Below are 17,015 nucleotides of genomic sequence, written 5' to 3' on the forward strand. Positions count from 1 at the left end.
TCTATGCACATTTGGATTCTGTTTTAGTAGGATATTACACAATTGTTTATACATCTCACATTTGTTTATAGAGAGGCCAGTCAGCTGCAATAGAAATAGTTAAATAAACAAACATTTGGGGGTCTGGAGAGAGGGTATTGCTTATCTGCATACATTCTGTTCCTCTAACATATACGAAAAGAATGTTGAGTTTACAGTGTGGCAATAACACTGTTTTGAACTTCCCACCCATATGAAATGGATGGCAGGATCAAAGTGCATTCTGCCTTCTGTGGACTTCATGTGGACTGCCTTCATGTGGACTGGGGCTGGCCCAGCCACCGCAGTAATCCAAGAGAAATAAAATATGGTGGTGTGGCTAAGAGCACAGGGCTGGGACTCAGGCACTCTGGATTCTAGTCCCTGCTCAGCCATGGAGCCAATGGGATGACTTTGGGCCATTCACAGACTCTTAGCCCAAGCTACCTCACAGGGCTGTTGTTGTGGGAGTAAGATTGAGAAAGCAGGAAGAGAATTATGCAAGCCACTGAGGTTGCTGGATAAAACTGGGATATAAATCAAATAAATAAATGAATGCTGGTGTTTTTCCCAGCTCCCACACTTTAGCAAGGTATTGCTGCCCTATGGTAAATAATCAACTGGTTTTTCTAGAATCTGTCTATTGGAGGGCTTTATATCTGCCACAATATGAGAATGAATGGGGCTTCAAGCATTACTGTTTGGAAATTAAGAAAGCTTTTTCACCCAAAATGCACTGTTTTCCTCCTAAGTCAGTAGAACTCTTGAGTGTATGTACTGAGAAATTATTATTATTTAAGTCAATATTACTATGCAGTCCATATGTCACAAAATTGTTTAACATCTCAAAATGTAAATACAGAAGAGCATGTTTTATGACTGAAATACAAAGTAGGAATTTTCACTGTTTGATTTTGCATGCCTGCTTATATTCTTTCCTTCACTGTATTTCGAACTAAGTTGTGGTAGTGTCTGTAAAAGCAGATCCAGGTAAAGAATCTCCACTCACCAATGAGGTAGAGGAGGGATAGGGAAATTCACCCTAGGGATATGATGACCTTAGTTTCCAGTACCATGTGATCCTAGTTTCAACTTAGTTTCCATATTGAAAAAAGACCAACATCCTAAAAAAAAGTTTGTCTCTGTACATCTGACTTTATATTGTTTACTATCCTGATTGTATTGCTCCAATTAATCTAGCATAGTTTCCTGTTGTCAGGAATTCATTTGGTCAGTGTCAGTAGGAATGGAACCAGACAAGGCATTTGAGGGTAAAAAGAAGGAGGTTGCAGCATTCTTGTAGGAACTTTGATGTTTGCAGAAGTACCAGAAAGTTTGTGGGAGAGATAAACAAACAAGTATCCATCACAATGGAGACTGACACTCCTAAGTGGCTATGGAATGTTTCACTGGAAAAGGAAAACAGAAAAAGATAAGGTGTGCGTGGGTATAAAATGACCTCCTTGAATTTTTCACCACTGATACTATGATAGAGAGGAACACAGCTGGCTGGAGATATTAGGAGGTGCAGAGGATACATTACAAAATCTGATGGAAGTTCTGCTTCTTTGTATTAACAATTCTCCTATATCTTAATCATAGGCTTTACATAATAAGGGAACATGTGTATGCACATCTCTGTGAACAAGAACTGCAGATCTATAGATGATGGGCTGTAGATCTGGGGGAAAAAATTCTAAACAAAGTAGATCTCTCCATCTCTTCCTTTAGGACAGAGATAGGCACCATTTATCCCTAAAAAGTAGCTTTATGCCAATACTTTCAAAGGAATACCCTAAAAAATATTACACGAGTCCTTGAGCCCTTCGACTATACAAAGTCTCACCTACAAGAGCCAGACAGGTCAGGAGGAGGACAGATGCTGTGGTAAGAAAGAGGCTCGTAGACAAGGCCTCTCCTCTTCCCCTTCCCGACTCACTGAAATGCCTTCGTGCTTCTCCCTGTAATGTCTCTTCCAAGGTCACAGCTGCAACCTCATAAGACAGAGATGGGCAACACCTGCATCCGCTGCTGTGGGCCATGCCATCCAAACATCAAAATTCAACAAGCATTTTTAATTATTTTTGAAAAGTGGCCTCCACAGTGGCTGTGGAGCACCAAAAGGCTTAAAATGAGCAATATGCTTAACATGTTTGGTATTCTGTAGGCACTATTTTTAAATTTAATTTTTCAGCACTTATGAGGAGGGGTTCTTAGCCTGAATAGTTCTAGGGGGAAAAATAATTTCTGGAGTTTGTGAAGTTGCCAACACCTGTCGTAAGAGAAGCTGCCACAGAGCTTTGCACCATGATTATGAGGAATAGTGTACTGGGGGGAAGACCAACAGGTTTTATCTGGGCTTGAACCTTTGTCTACAGCTTCAGAGGAAGAGATTTGCTTCACCTAAGAGCAATAGAGATGCCATCACTGTATGCAAATTCATGTGATCGGTAAGAACCCCATTGAATTATGAGCAAAACAATTCAAGGGAACACTGAGATAACCTGACACACTAAAAAAAACCCCATATCTATGTAGTGTTGTTGGTAGAGATTAATATCCATGCATGGAGTCAACTGTGGGCTTTTTCACACAAGGCTGTTAATCTGTTGCATCTACTTTCAGTTTTATCCCACAGTTTAGATACAAGCGCTAGATCAGTGGTGGCGAACCTATGGCATGCGTGCCATAGCAGGCACATGGAACCCTCTATGTCAGCATGTGAGCCAAATCGCCCCAGCATTGTCCATGCAGCCGAGAATCAGATAACACCGCACATAGGGGCCTTGCGCATGCTCAGAAAGGAGCTGCAGCATCAGGTGATGACATCACAGGCCATGTCTCATTAGCTGCGACTCGTCCAACCCTTTGCATGGCTGGTCAGTACGCTGCCAAGGTTATATATATATTTCCTTGGACTGGCTATAAGTTGCTTTTTCTAAACTAAAACCTCAGTTATCAGGTTTTATTGCAGTGTGCACCAGGGTAGGGTTAGGGTGAGAAAAAGGAGGTGTCATGAGATGATTTTGATGGCAGGAATGTGTTTAGAATGTGCAGAAGTGATGAGCAGTGCAGAAAAAGCTACTCAAGGAAGACTTTTTCAAAATTGCTCCCTTTTCCATGGAACGTTAAAAAGAGCCATTGTGGAGAGCCAGTGTGGTGTAGTGGTTAAGAGCATGAGACTGGGACTCAGACAACCTGGGTTCTAGTCCCCGTTCAGCCATGGAGCCAACTGGGTGACTTTGGGTCAGTCACAGACTCTCAGCCCAACCTACCTCATAGGGTTGTTGTTGTGGGGATAAGATGGAGGAGGAAATGTAAACTGCCTTGAGCCCTTTGTCAGAAAAAAGGCAGGATATAAATCGAAAAACAAACAAACAAACTTTCACCCTGTATTAGAGTTCGGGCTGTGCACCAGGGTAGAGTCAGGGTTAGAAAAAGGAGGTGTCCTGGCATGATTTTGATGGTTGGATTGTGTTTAGAATGGGCAGAAATGTTGAGCAGTGCAGAAAAAGCTACTCAGCGAAGGCTTTTTCAAAATTGCCCTCTTTCCAATGGAACCTTCGCCTTGTATTAGGGTTAGGCGTTTGCACCAGGGTAGGGTTCAGGTTAGAAAAAGGAAGTTTCCTGGCATGATTTTGATGGTTGGAATGTGCTTAGAATGGGCAGAAATGTTGAGCAGTGCAGAAAAAACTAGTCAAGGAAGGCTTTTTCAAAATCACGGTCTTTTCAATGGAACTTTCGCCCTGTATTAGGGTTAGGGGTTTGCACCAGCATAGGGTTAGGGTTGGAAAAAGGAGGTGTCCTGGCATGATTTTGATGGTTGGAATGTGTTTACAATGGGCAGAAACATTGAGTAGTGCAGAAAAAGCTACTTAGCAAAGGCTTTTTCTGAATCGCCCTCTTTTTAATGGAACTTTTGCCCTTTCTTAGGGGTAGGGTTGTGCACCAGGGTAGGGTTAGCATAGTGGTGTTGAACCAATGGCATGCGTTCCACAGCAGGCACACAGAGCTCTTTCTGTCGGCATGCAAGCCATGTCATGCCCGTATTGCCTCAGTAGCCAAGCATCAGATTTATGAGTCCATTTTTTTGCATGGCTGGTCATGCGCTGCCAAGGATATATATACATACTTGTTTGAACTGGCTGTGAGTTTTTTTTTCTAAACTAAACTTCAGTTTTCAGGTTTGTTTGTAGTGTTGGCACTTTGTGATAAATAAGGTGGTTTTGTGTTGCAGGTTGGGCACTCGGTCTTTAAAATTTTCACCATCACTGCACCAGATGTTTTCTTTCTTGCACTTCTACTATATAACCTCTAGGTGGTGCTGTGCTATATAGAATAGTACAACTGCATAATAAAGGATGCAGTTTCTTTTGTTTCCATGTTACATGCTTTGTTTTCCCTGCTCTTAAAAAAAAAAAAAAAATGGTGAAAATGTCGAATTGACACAGTAGCAAAACTGGAGTACCAGGTCGTTTTCTAAAGAATGCATACCAAACTGTGAGTAGAAAATGATGAGCATGAATAAATCCCTCATGATGAAAAGCCTTGTAACTACTTGGGGGAAGGGTGGTAAGACTCATAGTAGTCCTTAAATGTGGTTTGCCTTTTATTCATGTGTGATGCACAGATTAACAAGATACACGGTTCAAATGTGAATTAAATTGATCCCACTCCTTTGGTTCCAGCATCATTCTTTTCTAGGCAAGGGCTTGTTTATAGACCACTGAAATATATAATGTTACTAGAAACCATTTGAAGTGAATGCCCGAACTGTTAAAAGTAATCTGAGAACTAGATCTATTTCTGTTCGTGGAAGCAGCCCTGATTTGTTCGTATTGTTTTGTGCCTGATGTGCAGCAATCTGATCTCGCCCAGACAAACAGGAAGATATCAGGTTTGGATTTCTTAAATATCCAGCTAAAATGGTCTGAGCACATTAAAAGTCTATTTTCCCTTTACAAGTGTTTGCTTCAGATGACCCCCACTGATCTTAAATATATTTCTGTATCTGTAACTGAATAGAGGTTTTTCTGTACATCATGTTCTAATGATACTCTGGCCTTTAGCCAAAAAGGCACTGAATAAGGCTATTTTTAAAATACAGAAACTGGCAACAGCTGCAGCAATCAAATTTTATAAAAACAGAGAAGAACTTTGCTTGCCTCCCCAACTCTTCTTTCTTTCTTTCTTTCTTTCTCTTTTGCTTTCATCCCTTTCCTTTCCTTTCCTTCTTTTTTCAGTTTGTCCAGGTTCAGAATCCTTCAGCAGAAGAGCTTTTGTTCTGCTGCTTAAAGAGGTTACAAAACTAATATGGTGAACATCCTTTTAAAACAAATAACCTATTAAAAAACATACAGCTTAAAATAATAGGCACCTTTTTGTGTGCACAGTAGACTTCAAAGCAATTGTACTTCCATCTATTAAAAGAATAACTGTCAGATGAGAATACATTTTTCCCAAGGTATACCAAAGGTTTTCCATAATGATCTCCCAAAAGTAGAAGATGAAACCTCTTGTTTCAAAATGTTAGCACTCTGGAAGTTGGTATTTGTTCTTAATGCTATATTCACAGAGGAAAAGAGGATATCACACTGAATGCTGGACTTCTTTGTCTTGTCTCATTTTTTTCTTTAATATTAATTAGGAAATAGGCTTGTTTAAGAAAGAGATATATAATTCACTTATTAAGGATTTTAATAAAGTTGTTTTATGTACATTAACATTTCTCACAAAGTAATATTAAATTAATAAGAACAGCTTTCTCTTTCCTAACTTCACTTTTCAATTAATAGGAGTGGAATGTTTGTGTTTAAATTGTGACTAAAAGGGGATTGGAGTGAAACACAGAACTGGAGTTTTAAATGTGCATGTTTTAGAGTCATCTTAAAAATTGATTCACGGACAGGCAGACAGGATTATCTACATTCCTATGACTTTTGCATTACCTGTGAACATAAGATGGGCTTGGTTGAACAATAGTGCATTTCATTCACCATCCTGCCTCCCATAGTAGACAACCAGGTACCCCTGAGAAGCCAATAAGAATGGCATGTAGTTCATGCTCCCCAGAGCTTGGTATACATTGGCACTGGAAGAGCCATGTAGCCATCATGACGGCCATGGACCACTCATAGACTTATCCTCCATGATTTTGTCTAACTTCTGCTTAACATCATCTAGGCCAGTAACCGTCACCATAACTTGTCACAGCAAATTCCACACATTAATCATAAGTTGTGTGTAGGGATTTATTAACATCCCATTGCTTGTTCCTAAAATGAGCTTTCCCCTGAGACCTCGAAGTGACAGAGGTGTTTACAATTCTGAATGGTGTGGAGAAAATGGAACGGGGATAGTTTTCTCCCTCTTCTGTAATACTAGGACCCAGGGTCACCCCCTGAAGCTGATTGGTGGGAGATGCAGAACAGATCAAAGGAAGTACTTCATCACAATGAATGACTAAACTGTGGAACTCACTGGCACAGGAACTGGTGAAGAGCACTGCATCAGATGGTTTTAAAAGAAGATTGTACAAATTAATGGAAGAGAAGGCTATCCATGGCTGCTCTCCTTGCTGGCTATGTGCTACCTCCATCATCCGAAGTGGCGTGCCTGCATACTCCAGTGGCTGAGGAACTTGGGCAGGTGGAGGTATTGCACCCATCCTGCTTGAGGGATACTGCCGGCAGCTGGTTGGGCATCTTGTGAACAGAGTGCTGCACTGGATGAACCATCAGCCTGATCCAGTATGGCTGTTCTTATGATATGTTTTGAGATTTGTAAGAGTGCACTAGGTGTCCCAGCAGGCTGACTATGAATAAATGGAGCACATTATCCTTTGTGTGCCAGCTTGATGAATTCCTAGGTTGATTACCTAGAAATTACCTGCCTACCTTCTCCGTAGCCAACTGAACAAGGTGAAGTCATTTCCTTTGCTTAGTAGAAAGTCAGTTAAAAAAAAAAATTTTCGAACAAGTTTGCCCCATTGCTTTACCACACTGTGATAAGCAGACACTCCAGCAAGGCAACTTGGGTCTGGGCTGCTATGCAAAGAGGGGGAATGTGTCCCTCCCCCTGCCATACCCTCCCTCCAAATGGAGACCCCCTGTGGCTGCTTTTCTTATTTTTAAAATGCATTGGGTGCTCCAAAGACAGAAGCCCTAAATTGGTTTGGCAGGAGTCCTTTTAGTGAAGCTGGTTGAATTCAGATAAATGTGGATTGTTGCTCAGAGTGCCTGCTGTGTGTTTAAGCTATGTACACATGTTTCCACTTATCACCTCTCTGTCTAAATGCTTAAACAAAATTGGAGGAGGCTGCTGTCATTCACAGCACTGGCAGTGTCTCCCTATCACTCCAACCCAATGACCATCCACTTGAAAGCCAGTCGCCTTGACTTCATTGGCCGTGTTCTCTTGAACTGCTTCCACTTCAATGAGAAGAGGCATGAAAAAGCAGGAGGAGCCGATGGACACACTTAGGTCAAGCAGTTTTAATGGATGTGACCTTCAGTCTCTCTGACTGGATACTCTTAAAGAGTAAGAGGACCACTCACATTGTTTACATTGTAAAGCATAACTTCACAGCAAAATCCTCAATATACTGCAACCCCACTTTCATATCCACACCCTTACATTTTTTTACCACACCTTCAGTGGAGGCTTATAGGCATACTAGGGATCCTAATCCATGTCACTAACTTGCCTGCAGAACTGGAATTTTATTTCAGGTCAATTAACCTGGAGTAAATTGGTGTGTGGGTTGCCCAAAAAGCTGCAGTTTCTAATGTTTCAATTCACCTTCCAAAGTTCGTTCATAGCAAGGATGGGGAAGCTATCGCACTCCAGATTAGGGCTGATTAGAGTTGTAGTTCAGCACAATCAGCATGGCCTAAGTTCAGGGATGATAGGAGTTGCAGTTCCACAATATCTGGAGGGCTGTAGATTCCCCAATCATAGTTTATACTGTGCATATAGATGATAAAAGAAACCTATTCTGGAGTGTAGATAGGAAACAACTATCTGGGCATACAGTTGATTTTCTAATACCTGTAAAATAGCTGGAGAACTATCCCTTCTAAAATTGGAAAGTTGACAGTGCAACATCATTTGGTCATTCATTTTTCTATTCCAGCATTGAGACATTTTGTTATAATTAGCAATAGTATGTCTAAATGCATCCATGCCTGTGACATTAAACATGTCTTTGGCTCATGGAGCAGTAGTAGTTCCTGTCTCTGTGTATGAAAATGTCCTTCCCTTCCTGCATATTGCAAAGTGTGTTGCCTGGTTTGATAGGTTTTTAAATAAATAAATAGATGCTCCATGTGAAACAGACACAGTAGCAAGAAGGATGTGGTGCAGCACCATCAATGCAGCATGTTTCTGAGTGCTCTCCGGCTTTAAGTCAGAGCTCAAAACCCTGTGCCATATTTTAACTGGAACCCAAACTTTTTCCCCAGAGTGATGATTACCATGTTTTAATTACATTTAGGCAGCCATGTATCCTCATCTGTTCAAAGACAAACTGCCAACAGGGAGAGATTTACCACCACACGTTTATGTTTTTTATGTAAATGTACTTGACTAAGTGCAGTAACCCCAAATTCTAATAGAAACTTTCAATCTCTTACGAGGACCTGCAATATTTATATACAGCCAAGATAAATGGGGTATTTATGAAACAGCTCCATTATAGAGGAACAATTCTCCATGTATAAATCACCATTTCTAATCATCATACTGCTGGGTTCCTCTCCACTCCTGCCCTTGTTTATATGCCTTGATTTATATCCACAGAGAAATGTTAAAACATAGTATTCTGTTTTAGCAGTGCAATGGTCTGATAATGCCTTGTAGCAAAGGCTTCTGAAAAGCTCTTGGGGCTCTTAAATATGTTATCATCATCTAGGGTCAAGCAGTAGAATAAAAGGACAATATTCACAAATGCAGTGTTGCGTAGATTTCACTGTGTCTCTTTAACTGTTCAAGCAACCTGATGGAAGGAAATGAAAAGGAAATATCCCTGGTGACATTATTTCCCCCTCCTTGTCCTGCACAGGCACTTTGGGAAAGAGGGCAAAGGGTCAGTAGCCCCTCTGCATGCCATTCACAAGCTGCTGACATCAGCAGTCACTCCTGAGAGCCAGCTTTGTTTACCTGCGGTGCTAATCTGGAGAGACGCGTGAAGTAGCTCGGTTTGTGGAAGAGGGCAGAAGCAGCATGAGGCTGTGCAAACATTCCCACACGGTCTGATAGGTCCTTCACAGAGAACACAAATGCAAGACTTCATGGCATGGGCAAAGTTCAGTGTAGAAGGCAACTGGCTCTCAACCCAAGGGCGCCATAAAATAATACTAATCGAGTGTCTGGATTGAGTCATTGCCTCCAAACTCATGCAAACAATGCTTTTCGGACACATGCTGTACTGGTCAGTTGTGCTAAGTCTGAACCTCTGATTCCTTTGTGATTTCTGTAAAAAGGGAAGAAAAGAGAATATGCATTTTAATCTCTGGAAAAGTGGGATATGGCACAATTCTGGGAAGAACAGGGAAGATGGCTATATGACTCTCACAACACTTGGCTCATTTCTCCCTTTCTCATACTCTCTTGCTTCTCTTTTCTGAAATCATCTAGTCTGCACCATTTTTCTAAGACTTGTCAGCCTGTACCCCTTACCAGACTTTCCCAAACTCATGTCCCTCTGCTTTGTTGGATAGCAACTCCCATAATCCCCACTGCTGGCTTGGAATGATGAAGCTTGTAGTATAATGTAGCTGGGAGGCACCAAGTTAAGACGCACTGCTCTAAACCAATGCTGCAAGTGCTGCCTAATTCTGCAAAGCTTATTCATTTATTTATTAAATTTACAGGGTGCTGAATATTCCAACAGGGCTCTTGAAGGAGGGAGGTCCCACGTGGTTCCTCTGTAAGGCTGCTGTGAGCATGAAAACGCCTCCGTTGTTCAGTCTAATATACTAGGTCTGGGAGGTTGTGGCCCTCCTATTGTTATTGAGTCCCAATTTATGAAAGGATGATGGAAATTGTACTTCAGCAGCATCTGTTGATGTTATGTACCATCAGGCTTGCAGTCAAACAAGAGTCAGCAGTGTGGTGTTACTACAAAATGGCCTAAAATGACTTTTGATACATAATATCTTTCCAGACATGAAAAGTCATGATTCCAATTTATTCTACACTGGTCAGATCACTTCTAAAGTACCATTTCTGGACTCTGCATTTGAAGAAGAGTGTAGACAATTTGAGCAGCTTTAGAGGAGGGCAATGCATGTGGTCAAGAGTATATATAGCAAGGCCTATGAGAAAATGGTGGAAGGTCCAGGTATATTTAGCCTGGGGACTGAAGCAGGACATGATAGCAATCTTTGAATATCTGAAGGGCTGAAGAAGACGAAACATGTTTTTAATTGCCAAATGGAAAAGGAAGAGTTAAAGGAGGGCACTTTTCAGTTAGATATTGGGAGGCATGTCTTTGCAGGAAGAGCAGTGTGACAACGGAACCAGCCAGGCCTGGCCAGTGTCTCCTGCTGTTCACCTGCTCACTCAGCTGGCCTACCCACTAGGCCAACCTCATCAGAATTCCCGGGGCTGGGGCACAAGGTAGGAGAGGCCAGGTGTGCAGGAGTGAGGAACCTGAGCGAGTGAGGCAGTGGCCAACCAAGCTGGTAGAGCAGGCTGGTGCCAGCAGGTGGCTGCAGCTGGCATTGCGTTCAGGAAATTGCTGCAGAGCACCCTGCTGGTACCTGCCTCTCTAAATTCCACGAGACAGGCTGGCAGGGTTCTCAAGAGTACCTGCTGGAAGGGGCAGGGAGGCAGTGGCAGGCCCACCTGGTAGGAACAGGGGAGAGGGCAGTGCAATTCACAGCTCTTCCTGTTCTGCTGACTGAAATGGGTACGTATGTCAACCAATGGAACAGATTTATTTTGGGGTTTGGGCTCTGCACAGCCATCAATTGAGTGCTCAAGATTTGACTATCTTGCACAGAGGAGGATGTTGGATTAGATCACTTCCAAATTCTTCAATGTCATGACTTTATGATTCTAAATCAGCTTCCCTTTAGTTCATGCTCACTGCTTCTCGTGTTGTTTTCAGTGTTTATTTTTCATTTGCTCCATCTGAAAGTCGAGGGGGTTCAATAATGCACTGAAGCATTTGTTCAGTGCCAGAGCACAAACTCTTTAATGGAGTATGTCCTGGGTTCAGTTACAAGCCTCTGCAACTCAAAGGAGCACAAGGGCTTAGAAGAGCCCTGCTCAGAGAGGTTGGTAATGCCTATGTGAGTGGGGCATGGCAGCTTTCATTCTGAACTTTATAGAAGATAGTGAACCTATTAGGGGATGGACTTCAGCACCATGGATAGCGCTGATAAACCTTGAAAGACAAGCTGTAGTGTATGAGTCACCAGCCTCTGCCTGTGATCATGAAGAGCTGCTACCAATCAGGGGAGATGTCACTGACGTAGATGGACCAAAGCAACTTCAGATGGTCATGTATAACCACGTAGCTTCAGACTGATCAAGTATATGATGGTGGGGGCACAGTCTCAATCTTCACCTGTAGAGCTGTATACCAGAGCAGTATGCAGAGTGGAGAGGTTGGTTGACACACTCTCCTAGAAGCATAAAATCTGAGCTTGAGGGGACATGGTGGGCCCTGTAGCCCAACTTCCTACCTGACTCAGGCAGGGGCAGCCCAAAACCTCTTGCCATGGCTTGCTCTTAGTAGGACCCCTCAGAGTGAGGCAGCCTTGTTGTATTGCCACTGCAAGAAAGCTACTGGTGCAGCTCTTCAGAGAGCCTACCCACCTCATGCCTCTGGGTCCTCAGAACAAGCCTGGGTGGGCAGTGCTTTGCAGAATTGTACTGGACGTTTGCTTGAAGCAGTCTTTTCCTTCGGAAGGGAGTGGCAGTGCAGCACTCCAGAGCAGCCAACTTCCTAGGCCATCCAATCCAGTTATGGAGTTTCAGTGTGACGTTCTCTTATGCATATGGAAGTCAATGAAGGGGGCTAATGATATGCAGAACTCTGTTTCCATATGTGCTGCTTGATCCTTAGAAGGCTGAGTGCATATTTGATTTGTACTAATCACCAAACCTCTGAACTTGGAGGCTTATGTGGATCTTATGGCTAGAATGACACATAGTGGTGTTGGTGTTCCCTGTGCCTTGTGCCAGCTATTTTAATTTATTTTATTTTTAAGTGCCAGCAATGGAGTAGGACTCAGCATAAATCCTGGGCACCAGATTCCTCCCATTCCCAGCCCCTGGCACACTCCTTTTGCCCTGCAAGGCCCAGTTGCAACCTGGGAAACAGGTGTAGAAATCCCAACTCAGAGAGTACAGGAGGGAAGGCCATAGAACTGTATCTTAAAGATTTGTGATTGAATATTCACATTAAAACCTAAACAATGCTTGTTTAGAAGTTCTAAATGCATTGCTTGTGCAATTTTCATTCAACAACCCTGAGGTAAACCTTAACTCCCCCCCCCCCCCACCAAAGCACTAACAGGGGGTAGTGGGAAATGCTTCCAACTAAACTAATTCTTTTGCTTTAAAATATGGGAACCTAAATTTATACTTTGCATAACTTATGCCCTGTTATTTATAAATAATAAGCATGGCTGATTATGCATAAATAACAAGTGTGTGTTGAGTCTTCTTTCTATCATACCTGTGAGAATATTTTCCAGGAAATTTCATATTAATTACCAATCTATGAAGCATGGGCACTAGGCACAATTCTGAACTGAAATAAAATGTTTCTCTTCTTTGTCCATCTGTTCATGGCAACAAATTCAGTGCAGAACCAGGGGAATAAAATAAGTTTACATTCCTTCAAATAATGTTAATCATTTTCAGATTAGTGAGAATATGTGTTATATCTGTGCTAACAAAGTAGACAGCAGCCTGTTGCACCTTTGAAAACATGTCCACTCAGAATTAAGCCTTCTTGAATGTGATATGTCTTAGAGCCAGTTCTGGGTGAAGACAATTAGTGTCTAACACTCCGGTCCTGTGTACACATTAACAGGAATAAATCCCACTGAACAGGGTAAAGCTTATTTTTAATACAGGATCAGGCTATAGGACTGCACTCCTAAAGCTCCTTGCTAGGGATTAAGCCCTGCTGTACTCAGTGGTGCCTAGTTTTGAATAAAGATGCTTGAGTTTGCATGAGAGCCTTCACTTACTTGCAATAGTTTGCTACGTTGGTGCCAATAGGCATGGGCGTCCCTGAGGAACTGTAATGCACTTCCCAGACTCAAGAGCCAAAAATGGGCCAAGTTGGGGGAAGGTTACGTTCCCTTGTATAGTGGACCACAGTTTACATATTTTGAAAGGCAAATTTGTGTAAAAGGCACTCACAGTTTGCAGTTGTGTTCATACAAATTGCAGGGATTGCAATTGAATTTTATGCAAATTCCAGCCATATCTAGTTGCAACAGCCGTTTGCAACAAATGCCTCCAGTGGTAAGAAAAAAATACCCAAATGGCTTGCTTTGTAAGCAGAAGTGCATTGGAACAAGTTGGTGTCAGTACTGATTAGACAGGCTCAGCTGGGCAATCTGCTGGGCTTCTTGCCCCTTCTGACGTGGGAGCCCTAAATTAGAAGATGGTATGAATTGGAAGATGGATGAGAGGAGCCTTTCAGCATGCTGCAGGTATAGCTATTCCATGAGGCAGAGTGAGCCGGTCACTTCAGGTGACAGATCTGTAATGTCATGAAGAGGCAATGAATTGTTAGCTTATTGTTGTTGTATTTTTGCTGCCAGGGAAGGGAAGAAAAGTCTGTTTGTTTATGCATTCATTTATTAGATGTATATCCCACCTTTTGTCTTTGATGCTTACATCATTCTCCTCCAGCTCTCAATCTTACCTCCACAACAACCCTGTGAGGTGGGTTTGGTGAGAGTCTGTGACTGGCCCAAGGTCACCCAGTTGGCTCCATGGCTGAATGGGGACTAGAACCCTGATCACCTGGGTACAAATCCTGCACTCTTAGCCACTGCACCACATAGCCTATGGGATTTTCTACTTCGGGTGAAGAATACACAGTTGGACTTGGGTACTAAGCACCTTCACTGGAGGTGGGGTTGCAGTTGGCACCCTTTGATGTTCCACCTCAGGCTGAAAAATGGCTTGAGATGGCCCTGGCAGCCTGTATGCAAAGCATGAGCTTCCAGATCCAACTGCATTCTTCATCAACTGAATCAACTCCCTGGGTTCCTCATCACACCTCCTCTTCTTTAGTACCATTTCAGAACTACAATCTTGGCCTCTTTAATCCGCAGTTTCACATTATGTCAACAGGGGGTAAAAATCTATTTAATGTTGGTTTACGAACTAGGATCTTTAATCATGGTTTGATTATGGCTTCAGAGCCTGCTTACTAAACTGACATTAAGCCATGATTTCCTATTTCAGGCATATTGGGAAACTGTAGGTTAAAGAGACCAATACTGAACACTGTAGAACCAGCCCATAAGGAAAAAGTGTGTGGACTTTCAGTTTAATAAACTATGACTTTTAAACCAGGAACACTACATCCAAGCAATCCTTGGTCTCTTCCATCACCTCCAGTGTGCACTTCTATTTAAATGTTAATTTCCTCTTTTTACCTCTTTTGAAGAGTCTGAACATACATTCTGTATCTTATGGTCAAAGAAAATAGCTTTTGTGAAAGTAGCCTTCAGTTTTACTTTGATTTATGCTGCTCCAGATTTTCTCTTTGAATCGACATGTTGTAACACTCCAAGACAAAATATTCCTGATAAGCCCATCACTTCTGTTTCAAGGGATCATTCTTATAAACTGCACTTACTGTGAAACATCTTGCCATAAAAATTTGGCAAGAATTGTTGAAATGTCCAAATTATTAAATGTGATGTTGTTACAAGCTCATCTCTCTTCATAGCAAAAAAATATTACTCCTGTAATTGATCCCATTAGTCAAAGAAACTTTGGAAACTGCTGCACTGTCTGTGCATTGTGAGGTATTTGGATACCAGTAAGTTAGAGATTTTAAAGGCTGAAGCAGGAGGAGGAGAGAACAGGGAGCTATTAAGCCAGCATATTGTGGTTTACATCAAAATACCAAAAGCTGACCTTCACAACTTGGGCTGGTTTTGCATGCATTAAGTAACTTGAGGATATGTAAGCATTTAAACTTGACTTGGGAGCCAGAAGTAGAGATTAGAGAGCAAATGCAGCTGCCTCCAAAACCCAGGTGCAATTTATCATGTCCTCCTCTATTTCAAGCACTCTTAGTGATACAAAGTTTTGCATTTCACATTTTTATTCTTAGATATTGCTGGAAAGAGTGGGAGAATGAGACATGATGCTGCTGTATCACTAGTAGCCATGAATCTTCCACAACTTCTTATTCAAGCCTAAGAGCTACACATTTTGCTTTCAGATTTGAGTGATCAGCTGGTGGAAGTGGTTGGTCTGGAGGGAGCCATGGAGATGGGTCAAATATACACTGGACTGAAAAGTGCTGGAAGACGACTTGCTCAATGTGCATCAGTTATCATAAGGTAGGAGCCATATTTCTCCCAGCATAACTGGAGTTGTGAATTCACTATCTGGGTAATGTGCCTGTAGGACCTGGGTTCTTCCAATACAACTGATCGGGAGGAGATTCAGGGCACACAAACCGAGGAAATATTTCGTCACACTGCATTTAATCAATTTATGGATCACACTACCATGAAAAGTGGTGATGGTCACTATCTAGATGCATTTAAAAGAGGAATTCAGACTGGATAGCTAGCTACTAGGCATCATGATAAATGTGGAGACCCTCCAATATCAGAGGCAGTGTGCCTCTAAATACGAAGTTAATGGGATATATCTTCTTAGCCAGTGTAAAAATGGGATGCTAGATTAGGTGGAACATTGACTAAATCCAACAAGATTTCCCAAACATTCTTTTATCAACTAGACTATTTAGCATTCCATTTGCCATTTTTAAATGTGAGAGCTCTATTCAACTTGGAAAATAGGCATATGAAACTTGCTTCATGCAACAAGTACTCCAAATTCAAACTCTATTATTTCCTTAATATAGGAAAGATGGAGAAGGCATAGTGGAGTCAGACCTGAAAACTGAACTATCAGGATCAAACTTTCAGGACATAGTTTCATATTCAGGTTCAATCTGAGAACCTAGTTCCACTCCTGCCCTTACTTTCAAAGGGCTAGGAGGAGGCAAGGCCTCTCAAAAACAGTGTCCTATGAACAGAATCAGTCCTTCATAATAATGACAAACTCATTGTTGAAGTGTCTATCATTGTACAGTCAAAACTGCAGAAGAGGGAAGCGTTGGCAGAGTTCTAAGGACTTAGCAGAAGTAAAAAGAATATATGGTGTGGGGTGAGTCCTAACTGGGGGAGAACAGCACAAGTGAGCAAGGAATGAGGACTGACTTGTGTATGAGGGAGTATTCAATATGGGTAGGCTACAATGGCGTATGCTGGAAGAGGGCGTGTCTGGCACAGACCCTCACCAGGAGCATTCCACATTCAATAACCATTAGAAGAGCAACGATTTTCTCTACCACCCTCAAAGCAGTGGCAATCCAAACATCCTTGTTGCTTTCTTTTCTACACTATTCTATGATTACCATTTTAAAGCTGTGGGAGGCTGATAAGAATTTGGGTATGCCATTACTAAATCATTGCTAACAGAGTATCTTCCTAGGTTGCTCATCATAGTTGGGGATTCAGATCAATTGCTCAGTTTAGCCATGGCACAATCTCATAGGCTAAAGGCATCATCCATAGGCTAGGCTGACTTAATCTGACTGATACCCAGGACTACCCATGCAACTGTTTTGGCCCCCCTTTGATATGATGAAGCCAAGCCATGCTGTTGTGTGGTGAAGTAGTGGTGGGATTGTGTCTGTGTGCTTGCATGTTGTAAGGTGTTGCTCATCCACCCACTTCCAGATATTTTCAAAAATGTGCTCCATTCAC

General features: G+C 42.1%; 1 protein-coding gene across 6 annotated transcripts in view; it reads left to right on the forward strand.

Annotated features, from left to right (window-relative positions):
* The window catches only part of DGKB (diacylglycerol kinase beta), a 235,168-nt gene that overhangs the window by 209,584 nt on the left and 8,569 nt on the right, over positions 1 to 17,015 (forward strand). For all 6 annotated transcript variants that reach the window (XM_044428758.1, XM_044428759.1, XM_044428760.1 and 3 more), the window contains one exon: positions 15,455 to 15,575. In XM_044428758.1, the coding sequence (XP_044284693.1) occupies positions 15,455 to 15,575 (121 nt within the window). The remainder of the gene's footprint in view (positions 1 to 15,454; positions 15,576 to 17,015) is intronic.

The sequence above is a fragment of the Varanus komodoensis genome, unplaced genomic scaffold, assembly GCF_004798865.1.
Source record: "Varanus komodoensis strain SLA01 unplaced genomic scaffold, ASM479886v1 scaffold2, whole genome shotgun sequence".
In the NCBI taxonomy this organism is placed as follows: Eukaryota; Metazoa; Chordata; class Lepidosauria; order Squamata; family Varanidae; genus Varanus; species Varanus komodoensis.